This window comes from Lipophrys pholis, assembly GCF_963383615.2.
Source record: "Lipophrys pholis genome assembly, chromosome: 4".
In the NCBI taxonomy this organism is placed as follows: domain Eukaryota; kingdom Metazoa; phylum Chordata; class Actinopteri; order Blenniiformes; family Blenniidae; genus Lipophrys; species Lipophrys pholis.
This window is the reverse complement of record NC_137637.1, coordinates 24,053,713-24,072,029: the sequence shown is the minus strand read 5'-3', so window position 1 is coordinate 24,072,029 and position 18,317 is coordinate 24,053,713. Positions and strand designations below refer to the sequence as shown.

Here is an 18,317-nt window from a genome sequence, read left to right as displayed (position 1 = left end):
ACGGCAACATAAATCTCCGAACCTTTCTAAACATTAATAATTGACTGAAGTTCTTTGCCCTGCTCCTCCACTTCAACCAGAGTCTGTACACATTAAATGTTGATGGTGTTCAGGGTACTAACAACACAACAGCCGGTGTGCGGGAAAATTGTCCGGTAGAAATATATTCTGAAAAAAACAAAAATTGGGCTGAGAATTTCAGTCTCAAAACAATGTCAATAAATTTTAGACTTTAGATATTAGAACTCTCCCTGCAGTTCAGTCAACAGCTGTCACACAGAGGTTATTATCAAGAATTCAAGGATTATAATCAAGTTTTGGTCAGACAGACTAAAAAACACCAACAAAACAGCTAACAAAAGCCTGTCTGACTTATATTTTAATGAAGAAAGCGACTTTTCACCTCTGAATAAACCAACACTGCTTCTGGCCGCTCGCTTGAATGGCTGAAGCTGCTGTTCTTCCTGACAGGAGTCCTTATTTAGCGCTTATTTGCTTTGAACAGCTGCTTCAGTTTATGAGTGGGGAAAACTTCATGAGCTGATAGGTAAGAACCACAAAGTCAGGCCATTACTTTGTGAATTAGTCACTTATAAGTAGCCCTTAATCCATTAATCTTTTGTACCACTTTATTCATTTAAATGTTGCAAAGGGCTGGAGCAGATCCCAGCTGACTGTGGGTGAAGGCAGGGGACACCCTGAGCAGATCATCAGTTCATCAACCTCGGGCTCGTGTGTTTGGACTGTCCGAGGAAACTGGAGTACCTGCAGAAAAAACTCGTACACACTACTCTATAAGTAGCCCTGTAATCCATCATGAAATAATACAATTGTTAAAAATATCGAACACCCTACATTTTGTGCATTCAGAAGTATAACAAACTCTACAAAAACATAGCTGTACACACGGACACATATCCATGAAAAAGACTCACTGTAATATTACAATTTAATTATATGAGTAGGAAAAAAAAACAATCACTGCCACTACTTTCCAAAAGACTTAAAATACCTTCTGATTTACATACAACTCACTGCATCAGTATCTATATGTCGAATTCTATTCTAACCTCGCAGAGTTACATTGAGTCAACTCAGCTACCAGGGTCATGAACTGTGAACCTCAGATGACACATGCCATGACTACTTAGCAGTGGTGTATTGACTTTTCAATGTACTTTAATGAATATTGATGCATGTATTTAAAAGAGTACATAAAAAATTGAGTCTTGAAAAAATGAACTGACTGGTAAAAGAAATTTTTTCTTAAACCAACCGTAACTGGAAGGCTATACGATCAGCGGAGAAAAGATAAATCCTTTCAACTTCCCATGACCCCACTCTTGAAATTCATTATTAATCACAGACTCTATAGGGACCCGCTTGAGTTTATTGTCACTTCTGGCGACCGTCTGGATGTCATTTTACCAGCCTGTCAATTTAATAGCAAATTAACGCACACATCAGAAATGCATTAAAAACAACAAAGAATACGAGGTTAAAGCCAAAGGGCAAGGAAACTGAAATCACAAGCAGTAGGAGAACTGATAAAAGCACAGTAGAGCTGTTTGATGTCTCATCATGTGTGCATTTCTGAGACTTTTGTGCACTGTCAAGTGGATGTCTTTAGAGAGTTGTCACAGGGAGCATGTGTAAAGCACGCAAAGACGAATCAGACAGTCCTGCAGCTGAAACATCACAGACTCACTGTGTGATGATATATTCATGGACTCCTTGCCTCCCTCCTCTATGTGTGCACTGAAGATGTTTATTTTATTTAACTTCATATTCTCAAATAACTGCAAAGTCTGGGTGAGAGAAAGAGAAAGGGAAGGTGATTATTTTTGCAACAGCAGATTTATCGCGTGAACTTGAGTTTATGTCACTCACACCTATGTCTCCTTTTATAGACATCAGCCTGATGTTTAGTCACCAGCAATAAGCTTGCACGCACGCACGCACGCACGCACGCACACAAAGAGAGGCTCAGGGCTTCGCTGGAGTTAGCTGAGGCGCTCTTTGAAATATTTAAATGCTGGGAGCGTTTTTAATGCGAGATTGATGGAATAGGGTCAGCGTTCACTGCGCAGTTAGTATAGCCATCTTAGAAAGACTTTACACCCTGCAAATGATGACACTAAACATTCTCATGTGGAATGTGTTAACATCCAAACATACTGGCGTTTCAGAATATTTGGTAGGGAGAGAGGTGTGAAATCGGATGTATTGATTACAGAGACGTAAAAAAAAAAAAAATCTAAACTATTTAAAGTGGAAATGGGTTGCACATGCTTTTTAAGGTGAGGAATAAAATGTTTTTTTTTTTTTCTTCGAATCCTTTTACATAACACTTCCCACCCCCAACTCCAACCTTACATGGTCATAATGAAAAAAGTGATTTTAATAATTTCATGCTCTCTTCTTGGAATTACGCTTGCAGTGAATTTGCGATGGCATCCTGCAGGTGAAGAATGTGCTGGTTTAAAGTTTACCAGAGAAGTACTGCACCTACTGACAAAATGGGAAACAAAATGCAGTCATGTCAATACTGTAAATACTGTATGTGACACATGGAAGGTTGAATCTATACAAAGGTTCAATTGGAATGCTTAGAGGGAGAGAGAGAGAGAGAGTGAGAGAGAGAGAGAGAGAGAGAGAGAGAGAGAGAGAGAGAGTATTGTACATGTGTATTGTACTGGCTGTGTTTTTTGTTCGATGATAGGTGAAGGCCTGAAGACAATCTTCAGATTCATGCTCGGTTCCTTCTTCCTCTAGAGTAGAGAGGGGAGATGATGCCAGAAAAAGATTCATTAATAATGCAGTGAGAGGCTGGAGCCTCACCACTTTAACGTGACTGGAGAAAGAAAGAAAAAAAAAAAAAAAAAAAAAGCTCCAGCTGTTAGCTCAGACCAATTTTCTTATCAGCTGGAGAATAATTTTCATTCAGCCGGGACACACAGCAGTAGATGATCAGCAGCATATTGAGATGTTTTCGTGCATGCAGCGGACATATCTGTGGAATGAATTAAAGAGTGAGAAGACCGAATGCAGAGTGGGAAAGTGGGAAGAAAGAGGACGTCACTGCAGTTTGAGAGATTTATTTTATCAAATAACGTGGCTAAGTATTGCCCCCTAGTGGCTAAATGCTCCAAGCAATCTGGTTTTATTTGACTGCAAACAATATTTGACGACATCGGTAATTGAATTTGTGAAAGGAAAGACACCTTAAAACTTAGTTCTCTTGTTTCTTTTTCCTCTACGAAGTAAGAATATTCATATTGCTACCCATTTCTTTTTGTTTTCACATATACATGTTATAGATGACCTTCACATCACGCACATATGGTCTGATGCAGTTATACAGATACATTTCATTCAAGCTCGGGTTGTGAGGGTCTGGATCTCTTCTGGTGCTGGCTGCAGACAGGGTACTCTTGGACTGGTTGACAGTCCATCACAGGGCCAGACACTCATGAGAGACAGACAACCGCATACACATTCACACTTAGTGGCAATTGAAAGTCACTAATTAACCTCAACTGCATGTTTTTGAACTGTGGAAGGAAACCAGAGTGCCCAAAGGAAACTCATGCAATCTTAATGAATCTGCGCTGGACACAGCTGCTGAGTGGAGCCACGTACTTCATAGATCGCAGATCTTTAGCTCTTCGTCCTCTAGAGAAAGGCTGAGTTACAGTACCTTTCTGAAAATTATACATACTGACTTGTTGTTTTTTTTTGTTTTTTTTTTTAATAGTCATTCATGTAATTTTGTCGTGCAGGACATAAAATCTTTTCAAATGACATGTGAGTGGGGAGAAATGAATATTATGTTGTCATACAAAACATTTTCTCACCATAACCACATAATGTACAGGATTTCTGTGATAATTTGAGGCAAATGTACATATAAAGCCTGAATAATACTTGCTTTCTAATTTTCAATGAAAGAAAATGTAGTCCACAAGAGAAAGAAGAGGGTATATTTATTCCTGTCTCTGACTAAACTGGAGAGAGATTTAGATGTCTCATCTCATCAAGATCTATCTATCAAATTCTATTTTTACTTGCATTTAATGCTCCTGTCAGCCTGCTTCTTCAACAAAAAAGGGGTTGTAAAAGACTCTCATGATGTCCATGTTTATCTTACGGCAGCGGGTATTTCTGAGCTGTTTTTGGGGAGATTTCTGAACACAGTGATTATCTATTTTCTGTTCTCATGAAAAGTTGCAAAAAGCCCTATGACATAAAATGCATCACAGTGAGGCCTTGTGGCAATGTCGCAAACACATTTTGTTCAACAGGAAGTATGCAATCAAACAAAAAAAGCAGTTGCAAGGACATGATCAATCCACCACATGATATTTGCCATATTTAGGCTGAATCAGCTATTAAACCTAAGGATTCAGATATTGATTCATTAGAAGTAGATTGGAGGGAGTTTTGTTATCATTCACTCCAGGAAAGTAGGAATAGCAAAAAGTTTCACACGGTTTTCTTGCCACTGGATACCAAAGCTCTGGGTTCGAGTGGGTGTGAGTGCGTTTGCTCCCTACTCTGGATGGATGGAAGGTATGAGCAACGACATATTTTAATGTCAAGTTTCTATCAGCACAATACAACTGCATGCACAAACAATGATCAGATGTATTTCAACAAAATCGGACACATTTGAAAATAAATATATATCTGAAATAAATAAAATGCAACGATTAGATAATTTCTTAAAGAAGTTGTTCTTTAAGCAGAATTAATTCAAAAATCCACTTACATCATGGTTAGTTTCTCCTTTAATTTATCTATTTTGATTTTATGGTTTTTCTTGTTCAACAATTGCTTTTATCCTGTCTTACAACTTAATTTCTATATTTACATGGTAGTGTCTGGCTCTGAATTTTCTCTTATAAATACTTGATCATTGAATGATTTACTACTTTAAGATGAAATTAAACGACAAAGCAAGCAAATGAGACCGGGAATTGGCTTATTTATCAGATAAAGCCATTGCCATGTTCTCATTTTGTTACCTCTCCTCTGCTACTCACGGATATGAATATGTACAGCTCCGAATGTGCATCATGCTGCTATAATATAAGAAATCTCTCTGTTGCCTTTTAGTAAACATTCAAGTACTCCATACGAGAATGACTCTGAATTGCTTGAAGCAGTTTAGAAAATGGTCAAGATGGTTTGGCAGAAGTTTTAATCAGAAATGTGCACAACCTGAATTTCGTCCCTGCCTAAAAATAAATCTGCAATGCAGATTTTTCACCAAAAGAGGTCAGCAACAGTCTTTTTATAACTGAGCAAGTGGCCCAAATGTCAGTGGCTCATGAGACAACAAAATGTAATCAAAGTATCTGTCAAAGAACACGATCCACGGTCACAGACGATTTTTAATCCTGTGTTCTTCTCCAGCACAGTGAACTGCAAAGTGTTTTCTGAAATTAAATGAGGTCAATCAAATGTGGAAGCTCATCGAGTTGTGCTGGTTTGTGTCTGTTCAGACTCCCTCAGAATTACTTGAATGACAAAATAGATGACATTTTAAGGATCAAAATACACTGAAGGTGCTGTGGGGTTTGCTTTACCGAAGGAGAAAGTCATGCTTTATTCATGCTGTATATTTTGGGTAATTTCTTCTTACCACGGCAACGTGTGCTTTGATAAAGGACTGGCTCGCGGCGATGCATAGATGGATTCAGAGGGAAAGAACTAATTACAAACATGATCTATTCGGGTTTTATTTTTGGCAGCTACAGCTTATAGTAAACTCAATCAAAGGGCATACAAGCATATTCTGTTTAACTTACATCACAGCTACAATGAAAGGCAGCCCTGTGTGAAATAACTCTGAATATGATCCGATTGAAGAAATCCAATATGACACCCTGCTATAAAGTTCTGAGGAGTCTTTTAACACATCAACTCTCTGCTGCTACCAAATATAGTTCAGAGTAATAATTAATACGAAGGAAATGCTGCCCCATATATTTGCATTTGTTTGTAGTTTCTAATAAGATATTTTGAGAGCAATGTTCTCATGGAGTACACACGGTCAAAACACATACAAACACAAAGAAAATGTAACTATTAGTCTCTGTTGCACAAAGCTGCATCATATATTTCTATATGCGTTCTGTACATTCTGAAAGTAACAGCTTGTGAATAATTGTCAAGTTCGAGGAAATCTCTGACTCCTCCTTGGGGAAGCCACCTCCTCGCAGCCCTCCCCTCTACTGGAGGAGTCGCTCTGCTTCTCCTGGAGACATCGGTGACATTTCAACCTGGTGACTAAAGCTGTCTGCAACTGAGAGGAGTTGGGCTCTGACTTTTAAATGTGTATGGTTATATTTGCTCCGGTAAGTTTGATTCCTCTTGTGCTTTCAATACTGCCTTTATCTTATCAGCCGAGTAGGACTAAATTCAGTTTTTTCCTCACTTTGACTTCAATGTGTTTTCTGTTCATGTTATGGTTTGCTGAGTGATCAAATGTTTGTTGTTTCTCTATTGGCTCTTACTGGAGTCTGTTGACATTCAAAAGTCTGGAATAAAGATCTTTTTAAAGTGACTGAGGGAATATGTTATGAACACATTGCATGTGAGGAGATTATGAAGACAAAGTGAGTGTGAGTCTAGAGTTGTGTATTACATCCACAAATTAAATCTCTCTGTACTGCTGTGGCCTCCCTCCAGCGCACAGTAAGCAGCTCCGTCAGTTGTCTTCCAACCTTTAAATTATTAACGTTTTGTTTTCAACTAATTATAAATCTTAATAATCACTCCTGTAATTGATACGTGTATACATTATGCATTTGGTTGCACCCTGACCTCGATTTGAGTTTCCTACTTTAAGAAATTTAAGCTATTGATGTATTAATTGATGGTGACTCTATTTGTGACTTTTTCTTTTTCTTTTTCTTTTTTCCTCTCGGTAGATTTTTGCCATCTGTGCTTTTGCAACATGTGGAGGATACTATGGTCATCTCCAGGTTAAAGTGGACTGTGCAGACAGGAGGCAGAGCAACCTCAGCATCAACATTGATTTTGGCTATCCTTTCAGGTGAAGCTGCCAAAGACTAATTTTAAAACAGCCTAACATCTGACATGGAAGTTTAACTGAAAAATGTTCAGTGTATGTTTTTTTTTTTGTTTGGTGTTTGTGCGTTGTAATGATCAACGTCAATATTTTGTTTATTGTAATTGTAAAAAAAATATGCAATGACATTTAGATGCACGATTTCACACTGCTCTCAGGTATGACAAAATGCATGATAAATATCAATAATAGATCCACTCATTCAACCTTTATACTCATTTATCTAACTTAGTGTGGCAAGTTGCTGGAACTGATCCCAGTTGGCTGTGGGTGAATACTGAGTTCATCTTAAACAGGTTGCGAGTGCGTCACATGACAAATGATGCATAATAATACATTTACTGCATCTGTGACATTTTACGGTATTTCCATGGTATTTTTCAAATATGTAATGTTTATACACTTCCTAACCTTGCGTGTCCATTGTTTGATTTCCGAGGTAAAGACAGAAAAGCCCTTCGACTCGTGTGTTGTCAGGCGCCACAACAAAGGAGCCGCTCTATCCTCAGGCTTGCTCAATTTAAAATCAAGAAGCTGAACAGCTGAGCAGGGAGCCAACACTATTTAAGCTCCCAAAGTCTTTTATGGTTCACTGCATCATTAGAGGCAACTGCACCTAAACTCGTAACAGCACAGACTTTAGCCCTTCACACTCATGTTATAGTGCAATGTCCTTTTATCACTACATTTTAAACTGTGCAGCATGTGGCTGCAACCTGATCTCAGTCAGATCCACAGATGAGAGGATGAGCAAAGAAAGTGGTATTTCTGTGAGATTTTGAGGATGACATAAAAGGACATTGTTGTTGTTGGTTTTTTTTGCAAAAACCATTAGGTTTCAGGATACATAAGGGGAAATTAAAAAAAAAAAAAAACAACAACACATGCATGGATAAATTAAAAGAGGCTGACATGGATACAAAATTTCAAGTGGAAGCTTCAAGCTTTTCCTTCAATCTGTATAGCTATAGGCTCTTCTGAAATATTGCAGCGCGAGATATCACAGTTGGCATTTCATTTGAGTGAGGATGTTGGTGCCTGTGGGTTTGATGTGGTTATGATCTCTTGTTTTTGTGGTGCGGCAGTGCGATCGACCTCCTCCTCTCTGCATGACTCTGAGCCATCGTCAGAAGTGGACAAGTGTCTAATTACCAGTTTTGTTTGTGTATTTGTGAATAAATTGTATAGCGATTCAAACTTCTCAGCAAACGACTTCTTAAGAGAGCTGGGTAGCAGATACAGAAAAAGGCAGCACGATCATCTTCATATTTTAATTCGGCAGGTTCAGCTTTGTGTTTTAATGCAATGAGCACTATGAGAAGGTAGTGGAAGTTGAAAACAAAAAAAGATAGAATAGAATAGAATAGAATAGAATAGAATAGAATAGAATAGAATAGAATAGAATAGAATAGAATAGAATAGAATAGAATAGAATTAATTAATCCCAGTGAGTGAACGTCCCACTGGAAGTGATCAATAGATACCGAACATTCTCAGACACATCCCACAGGCCGTACAGATAATAGTAACTATGCAAACTGAAGCAATGTAAGGGATAAAAATGGGTATCAACCCTCTTGTACTGTCTTTATCTGTGTGCAGCAAATATTCCTGTGTATCTCACAAGACAGAGAGCTCAGGCTATTTCAAGGCTTCAACCTCTCATTACATAGTGACAAATGAGTTAATCAAAGTGCTGCTGAAATGAACAAAGGATGGTTCCAGTGACATGATTCCTACAGAGGGCCTCACTTCACATGTCAGCTTTACACAAACCTGTTTTTATCCTTTCATTGTGTGCCTCGCAGATTACAGCAAGTGCATTTCAAGGCTCCCTTGTGTGAGGGGAAGAGGGGAGAGGTTCTCTTCCTAGATGGAGACTATTCCTCAGCCGCACAGTTTTTTGTGACAGTGGGTGTTTTCGCTTTCTTGTACTCACTGCTGGCGACCGTTGTCTATGTCTTCTACCAAAACAAGTACCTGAAGAACAACAGAGGCCCGCTTGTGGTCAGTGTGCTTTTAACATGGACATTCTGTTCAACTCAATATTTGTCTGCACTGCATTTCATTTCACTGCATTACTTTTCATTCAACACAACCAAACTATTTCCCAGCCCATTTTCAGTCTATTCTGTTTAATTCCAGTCAATTTGATTATATTCTAGCATATTTGACTATATTCCATTCCATTGCATTGTATTATATATTATAGTATATACAGTTTTCAAATACATTCGGTTCCTTTCTGTTCAACTGGATTCTTCTCCACCGCATTCCTTTTCATTCTACCCAATACCATCATTACATTCCACTTAATTGTTTTCCATTCTATTCCAGTCAGTTCAATTTAATTTGCATGGTTCCAAGTGTGACTGTTGTTATTATGGATTGTGACTCTCTGGTTTGAGTTCTCTTTGTGTCCTGTTTCAGGATTTTGTCGTGACAGTCATCTTCTCGCTCATGTGGCTGGTCAGCAGTTGTTTTTGGGCCAAAACTCTTTCTGACATCAAGACCGCCACAAACCCTACGCAGATGCTTCTTCTCATCTCTGCCTGTAGAGCTCCGGAAAACAAATGTGCAGCCACACAGGGGCCTTTCTGGTCACGTCTCAATACATCTGTGGTAGATAATCCGGTCAAAAGAATGGAACTTGCATTCTATCTGAACACTGAATAAAACATCCCATTTACTCGTTCCTCTGTTTCCACTTTTCAGGTTTTTGGGTTCGTGAATCTTGTCCTTTGGGTTGGGAATATTTGGTTCGTCTTCAAAGAGACGGGATGGTACAAGACTGGTCAGAGATACCCGACCAGGAGCGCTTCTGGGAAACGATCGAGTGAAATGCGACAACGACTCTACAGTGAGAGTAGTTTTGACCAGCCAGATGAGAGTTTTGGTCCAACCAGACAAAACAGTTTCAATCAGTCACAGAGGGATCATCGTCCACAGGTTCAGAGACAAGCTAGCGTCAACCAGCCGCAAGTAACCTTCAGTTTACCTCAGACATATCTGGGTAAACCGGTCGATTACAGTAGTGAGAAAAAAGCAGCTTCTCAAGGGCCAATGATATTTGTGAATAAAATGTGACTTGGAGTTTATTATAATAAACATGTGGAGGTTGAACTAAGTGAAAAGATCATGCTAATGTTAAAAGTAAGTGAGTAGAATGTGTGTGTGTGTATGTGTGTTTTTTTTTATTATTATATTTTATCTGTAATTGTTTTAGTCAATGAGACGGTAACATGCTGTAGTGGGATTTTTGCTTTGGCCAGTGTTCACTTGATGTCAAGCTATGACAATCTAGTTAAAACTGTACAAAGCAAAATAGGAAGTTTATCATTCAGCTTTTGAAATGTTTAGAACCAGGCCATTTTCTTTTCATGTTGCAAACTCCCAAGCATGCAGCTACAACAGATAACACTTTACACTCATTTCGTTCCCTTTTTATTATGACTCATAATTCTATATGCCGGATTATTCTGAAACTGTTAAGTTCACAAATGTATAATTGTGATGTTCAATATTGACATACTTATACGCATCTTGAAGCAACCAGAAACAACAGCAACACTGTAGTTACATCACACAGTCCAGTTACTACATCAAGTGAAATAATCCATGTAATTACATTAAAAAGGACCGTATTAAGTATTTTATTTTGTTATCTTTAACTTTGTAAGCCTATTGCGATATACTGACAAGGATGGTCAGGTACAATGTAATATTTATATATCATCCCAGAGAAAACCCACACACATGCACACAGACTATGTATTACACGTGTCAAATGAAATATGGATCAGCATTATGTCAAGGACTGTGCTAGTACTTAGTATGTGGATTGTAGAAATTGACTCTACGTGCGTTACCTATTTGGAAAGTGTTGAGAGTATTCGAAAGTGTCAGCATCACTGTTTCTGAGATGCTATCAGATCAATCTTATATCTAATTTGCAACCCTTTGTAGTTAAACATTGTGTGCCAATCTGCATTCTTATTTTACTCTCTACTAATGCATTAAAGAAATTAACACACACAATTGTAGTTCCTGTCAAACACTTTCCTAATCTATTGCTGTTGATACTGAACTAATTTCATTGTGGCATTGTACACACTTTTGTTTACCTGTAGAAGAGTAAAACACAGTGCATTAAAACACCAAATGCATTCTGTAATCTACTATATGACATATATCTGTGTGACCAGCTTAAATGTGTGCATTATTCTATTAGTGCAGAAATAAATATAATTATTGAGATAGAGCTTTTCCAATAAATATGTCATGAGTAGTTATATAATTTACTGCCTTTGTCATTATTGATGATTCCCCTAATATGATTATTAATGGAGTTTCATTATTAGCACATTTTACATGAATGTTTTTGCAGAGTTTTATCAAGAAAGAAAATAATCTTTAAATTGTACAGAGGAATAAGTTGAGGAGCAGGTTTTGTACATATCTATCTAAGTCTTGACAGTAACTTCAGTATGTTGTCAACTGTTATCTGCTGGGAAAGATGCTGCCATCATAGTTATGCAAAATTGGTTATTTCACTCTCAGTTGGTTGCTGTGTATTTCTTCAGCTAGAGAGTAATATCAAAGTGAAAGACTGTGGTTTTAAGTGACTGATATCAAAGGTAGTGGATCCACTGTGTAACCTTTGTTACTGTGGTGTATTCGCGGTGCTGAAGGATATCAGCCTCCTCATTTCCACAGAAAAAGCAAAAAAGGACAAGAAACTTGAAGTGATGAGGAACTGACAAAGACATGTGGGGAATCTGCAGAAGGGATGGTAATGACTTCAGAGCCTCATGGAAACAGCAGCATATACAGTATTGAAGCATCCCTCACACTGTGTATCAGGATTGTCTAAACTGCAAAGGCGATGGGGAGAATCCCAAAGGGCATCTGTTTCATCTTGTTTAAAACTGTTAAAATGATACTAATTTGTAAAACCACATAGTGTCCTGTCCGGCACTCAATCTGTTTGAATATAAGCAGTCCTCAGATTTTAGTGCATTTACTGTCGTAAAATGTCATATACATCGATATTACTGTACAGTTCTGGTTGTTCAAATGAATCATGGATGTTATGATTATAACTTCAACTTTGTATAAAACAAGGGTATTATTTTATTGACTCAATTTCGTCTTCTTACGCAGGCTAATTAAATATTTGTCAATTGATTAAATTTTTTTCTGTATTACCCTTAATTGATATGAACAATATTTGAGAACTGATTTATTTAAAGGGGACATTTTACTCAATGAATGCTACCAATCAAAATTAGTTGGAGCAAAGGTTGAAACAGACAATACCCTTGTTGATGGCATAATGTCATGTAACACTTACAGTCACCACACCAATCCAACCAGCTTGTGAAACCAAATGAACCTGACCAGCACTTTACATCAGATGCAGAAGTAAATGTTTTTGACATTTGAAGACCTCCCCAGACCCAACGGACCCCAGGCAAGTAGAAGCAACCAATTAACTGTCAAGGATCGTGGTTGACCCAAAAGCAGACTGAAAACAGGATTGACATTTAAAGACTTTATTGACCAAATTGGAAAGCATCAAGATGACAAACAATAAGCAGGTCAAACATGACGAAATGTTTAAAACACAACAATTAAAAAAGGAAAAAAAAACACTTGGGATCACACGAGGAAGTTGTGTGACGTCTCAACACAAGGGAACAAAGACAATCTGGCAACGGACACATGAGTGAAAGGGATTTAAATTCACCAGGAAGGGGAAGACGAAGACACAGGTGAGATGAATTAAACACAATCAGATGCACAGATGGAGGGAAGACTGAAAAGACAAATGCGCAGAGATAGAGGGGATACGGGTGGGTATCAAAATAAAACAGGAAAAAAAACAAACCAGGTAAATCACAGACTTTACACAGACAAAAAAGGATCCCTGACATCAACCCAATAGGCTTTAGAGCTGAAAAGCCTTTCCACAAATTTTGAAACCGGATAGGGAAAAAAACCTCAATTGTATTATGAGTTAGTAAATACCAATCAATGTCAGTAATGTGGGCTTTCATGAATTATTATGGCCTCCTGTTTCTAGAAATGGGAGAATACTGCACTGCAGGCTGTAGCCCACACAGTTGTTATGTTCCTAAAGCTTTCCCTGCAGCACACATTAGCCTGAAAGTCAGTCGAATCCTCAAGTTTATTATTAAGACCTCTCCATGCAGCCCCTCCTATCTGATCCAAGCAATTAGAACAAAAGGAGGCGACGACCATCTCTGTGGCCCCCTGACAGAGAAACTAAGCACATGCAGGTGTCCAGACCAGGCTCTTTCAGGCAAATTACACAGCATGTGCCCCCTGCCTGACAATTAGGGTCAGGTTCTCAGCAGGAAATAAAGGGCTTCATCATGAGAGAGATGGCCCATTCAGTGTGGGAAAGGGATATATTTAAATGTAATTAATTCCATGTGAGCTGTAACATGTTATAGACTGGTGTGTAACGTTTTGTGTTGGTTACATCTATTTTTCCAGCAGGGCATTAACCAGCTGTGACTCTCGTATAATAAAAAAATATTTTAACAAAATCATTTATGTAATATATGTCGCTGCAACTGAGACATTGTCACTTATTGTGTATTCCTGCAGAGGGCGTCAGTCACCAGTTTAACCAACCGAAGGCTCTACAGAAGAGGGTCCTCCTGATATTAAACTCCCAACTTAAAGTTTAGTCAAGATTTGTTTTCTCTTAATAAATCCATTTCTGTGTAACTTCAATCACTTCAAAATGTGTTCGATGTTTGAATGATACAGTTTGATAAGCTGTTACAGCAGACACACTGCGACAATTTGACCACTAGGGGGAGCAAAGCATCACACAACCTCAACTGGCAAAGCTCAGTAAGAGTGACTATGAGGTCTTCCCCCCCCCCCCCCCCCCCCCCCCCCCCCCCCCCGTGAATGACGTGGCGCTGACATGGAGTTCACAAAAAGACGCTTTTTTAAACAATTCTGAAATAATATGAGAAACTGTCACATTGTCAGCTTCTCATATTACTCTTTCAGACTCATGTCTTTCCACCTAAGCGAAGCTGGCCCCCCACCAGTGTTGCCACAGTTATTTTGAAAATATAATCCGACTACTGATTACTAGTTACTCCTAACTTAGTTACTTTACTGCTCACTTGTATTTAAAAGTAACTAAGTTAGATTACAAGTAACCTTTTAGTTACTTTCAGCAGCTGCCGACACCCTCCACCCTCTCAAAATAATGACAACCGGTTTTGTCAAAAACTCTGCTGATCCTTCGTTCTTTGTTGTATTTATATCTAACTCACGGTTTTATTATCTGATTTTCACTATAAAAAAAAAGTCACCACCTGGATTTAACTAAACAAATAGGTACATGCCAGATAATTAATGCATGGGCGATTATCTTTCAGCTGGCAATAAGTTATTAAACCCGAGCTGATGCAATGAGTAACTTCAGGTTCAGCAACATAATGAGATCAGCCGACTACCTGAATATACTGAATGACCAGGTAATTCCATCAATAGATTCTTTTTCTTCCCTAAGGACATGGCCATATTCCAAGACAACAATGCCAGGATTCATCGGGCTCAAATTGTGAAAGAGTATTTCAGGGAGCATGAGACATCTTTTTCACACATGGATTGGCCACCACAGAGTCCAGACCTTAACCCCATTGAGAATCTTTGGGATGTGCTGGAGAAGGCTTTGCGCAGTGGTCAGGCTCGTCAATCATCAATACAAGATCTTGGTGAAAAAATCATGCAACACGAGATAGAAATAAATCTTGTGACATTGCACAAGCTTATTCTGGAGTCAACGTAAGCTGAGTGTTTTGAAACAGGCTTGTGCACAATAATAACCAGGCCTGATTGAGGGAGACTTTCAACCATGATGCAGTTACTCTCAAATAATTCCCTGGATTAAAGTAAACTAAAACTGCAGATTCAACTTCTTTAGCTCAACAAAAGTTAAAAAGCAGATGATCTGGGAAGTGCTTGACTTTTAAGGCACCTTTAACCCTTTTCCGGTGTCGTGAGGGAGTTACATGCACACAGATGTATCCACATGCACACGCCATTGCTACAATACACTATCTTAATCTTTATTACTCCCTTGGTCCATTCTGTATAACTTTGAATCATTCTTTGTGAGTTTAAAAGAAGAAACAAGCCAGTTTTGGGAGTGTTCCGATATTTGTGCTAAAATGTAAAGAGTCGTCAGAAAAAACAATCACTTAAAACACAGAAATGCCTGAAAGTCAGTTGAACACTATAAAAACGGCAGTGGCGGCCTAGAGGTTAGAGAATTGGACGCAGTGGAATCATTTCCACAAGGGGATTAATAAAGTATGTTTTCTCTCTTTTTTTCAAAGTATCAGTACTTTATTATTTGGCACTTCAGATTTTGCTGTTGTTGTACAGCCGACATTTGAGAAGTGCTGGCATTTCTAAAATTTTGATTAAAAAAGGTTCGATTGTCCGCAGTCCACACTAAAGTTATTTAGATGACGGGTATAATCGTTTAATGTCTAATTGGAAAAACTCTTACAATATTCATTATCTTTTTTTTTAATTAGTTTGGTGTTTTCATTAGTTTCTTGCTGATTCAAATCCAGAGATCAATGAACCAACACAGTATTATGTTATTTGAGTTTGTCAAATTGTTGTTGTTGGAGGGTATGTAAGTAAAAACTCAAAGAATTGCTCTTCATTCTAAGGTAAGAAGGCAAAATTCTACTCAGGTTTCAAACAAGCCAGGAAGTCCAGTGCAGAAAGAAAGGGAAGACAACAGAACGTTTCTTTTCATGCATGCATTTATTATCTAATCCATCCTATTTGTTTTTTTGTTTTTTTTTCATTTTCATAGTATACATAAAAATAGTGTCACTGGTCACCCAGCAAAACATATGCTCCAAATAATTACATGAAAATGCCCCACATGTGTTTTTGCATTCACCAGTCAAAATGTTGTCACATTTCAGCAGGTTTGTCTTGAGGGTAGAGGTGGAGTCACACTCGCTCAGTCACTCATTCACTCATATTAGCTCACAGACACGCACTCACGCACAAATGCTGTACAAGATCACCTCCACAGCAAATGCATTTTTTTTTTTTTTTTTTTTACATTTGTTAATTTACACATATCTGCAGATGAAAAAGAATTCCTCAGTGTGTTTGGTCCAGAGTCCGCTCGTTGAATCCATAATTCCATTTGGCAAAAGTTGAAGACTTTCTTTTTCATGGGATCTCCTATAATCTGGAAGCAATCAGGAAGGAAAACGTCCATAGATTTGAAGATGTCATCAGAATTAAGACACCGAGGACACCTCTGTCTTGCTTGTAGAGACTGAGGTCTCATCCTCCACCATGCCTCCCATTCCAATAGCGCTCAGCATGCAATTACGGAACTGGAAGGAAGAATAAAAAAGACCAATGAGTACATAGATCCACTTTAGAACAAGAAGAATAAAAGCTTATATAAAATAGCATATGTATCCAACCTGCTTGTTCATCAGCACATAGATGACAGGGTTGTACAAGGCAGAGCTCTTTGCAAAGAAAGCAGGGATGGCAGCTGTCAGGGCGGAGAAGGCAGCTCCCTTGTTCAGGAAGATCCAGCCAGCAAAGCTGGCATAGGGTGTCCAAGCTACCAGGAAGCCAAAGACCATCAAGATGCACATGCGTGTCACTTCCTTCTCAGCTTTCTGGGTGGAGGCAGAGTCTTGCTGCTGGGCTGCAGCCTGCAGGTAACACACATGTGTTTGTTTTTTTGAGTTAGTATTGCCAGTTAGTTTTCAGTTTAGTTACACAGCATGAGTGAATGTGATGAACACAAATGTACTTACGGCTTTGACTGTCAGCACAAGGCTTCCATAAGTGAAGAAAATGACAAAGACTGGAAGGAAGAAGTGGACAACAAACATGTAGATGACATATGACTCGTTGTTGAAGCCTGGAGCCAGAGTGTAGTAGTCAGGTCCACATGAGCACTGCATGCCCTCAGGAATGTACCTGTTAAGGGTTGAAGAGAAGAAAATGAGCATCCGTTCAACTGAAGCAGCCTTTTTGCCATCTGCAGTCATTTAAGATGCTGTAATGTAAAACACTGTCACCTTGTTGAGGTGTTTGAATGGTTTTAAAATGAGTAGGTTCCCATGATATGTTTGTGCTCATTACCTGGACCAGCCAAACAGAGGGGGTGCTGCACAAGCCATAGCCATGGTCCAGGTTAAAAGGACTCCAGCTCCAGCATGAGTTCCAGTGAATTTGAAGCTTCCCATGGGTTTGCAGACAACAATGTATCTCTCAACAGCCAGAACGACAAGAGACCAGAGAGCAACTTCACCTGCAGGGAGATAAGGAATAAGACCATTCAGACTCTACTCCTGAGGTTAAAAGAGGTCGCATAAGTTCTGCCACTACAGAGAATTTTCGTGTTACTTCTTTCTTACCTCCAAGTGTGGCCATGAATCCCTCAATAGCACAGAAGGTTGGTCCAAGAACGAAGTAGCCATTGAAGGCTGATGTTATGGTGATAGTGAAGCCAAACGCGCACATAATAAGTCCAGCCACAGCCAAGTTGACCAGGATGTAGTTGAGAGGTTGACGAAGCTTCTTGTTCTGAGCAGTTACGAAGAGGGTCAGGGTATTGATAGGTGTCCCGGTGCAGATCAGGAAGAACATGTAGAATGCTAGAAGCTTGAAGACTATTGGGTCTACCATATAATACTGTGGATACTCAAAAGGACTCCTAACAATCCCAGTCCTGTTGGACATAGGGATGTAGAAGTTCTTGCCTTCTGTGCCATTGGGCTCAATTCCTCCATCCCACACCATCTTTGCTGGTCAGTTGTTCCGTTGAGCTTCTTCCTGCAAAGACTCGGATGAGAGCTGGTGCACACAAGCCTCAGAGTGGCGATGGGTGGTTTTTATACCTGTTCACTGATGCTTTCGTCAAATTGCCAAAGTGGGATTACAGGATTGTCAGGTTGTGGAAGGTCACTAATTGAATTTAACACCGGATAGAGAGGATGGTGTCAAAAGTCATTTGCTGCACTTCCAAATCTGCAGAAATCATTGTAATCCTGACTCATCAATGGAGATCAGCCAGATTTTTCTGCTTTAGCAGTCATCATTTGTCAATAAAAATGTCATCAAGCAATAATGAATACGTTGAGAATAATATACTTCAAGCACA

General features: G+C 38.9%; 2 protein-coding genes across 2 annotated transcripts; one reads left to right on the top strand and one right to left on the bottom strand.

Moving 5' to 3' along the window:
* Positions 1-6,264: 6,264 nt before the first annotated feature.
* On the top strand, positions 6,265-11,391 carry synprb (synaptoporin b). Its single transcript, XM_080461444.1, has 5 exons — positions 6,265-6,362; positions 6,939-7,063; positions 8,908-9,106; positions 9,530-9,721; positions 9,815-11,391. Exons 1-5 carry the CDS (start codon positions 6,339-6,341, stop codon positions 10,184-10,186), a joined length of 912 nt encoding a protein of 303 aa, XP_080317570.1. The 5' UTR covers positions 6,265-6,338; the 3' UTR covers positions 10,187-11,391.
* A 4,520-nt stretch (positions 11,392-15,911) lies between these two features.
* On the bottom strand, positions 15,912-18,026 carry LOC308108722 (green-sensitive opsin-like). Its single transcript, XM_080461896.1, has 5 exons — positions 17,572-18,026; positions 17,297-17,465; positions 16,966-17,131; positions 16,621-16,860; positions 15,912-16,527 (listed from the first exon to the last, which is right to left on the bottom strand). Exons 1-5 carry the CDS (start codon positions 17,954-17,956, stop codon positions 16,429-16,431), a joined length of 1,059 nt encoding a protein of 352 aa, XP_080318022.1. The 5' UTR covers positions 17,957-18,026; the 3' UTR covers positions 15,912-16,428.
* Positions 18,027-18,317: the final 291 nt, after the last annotated feature.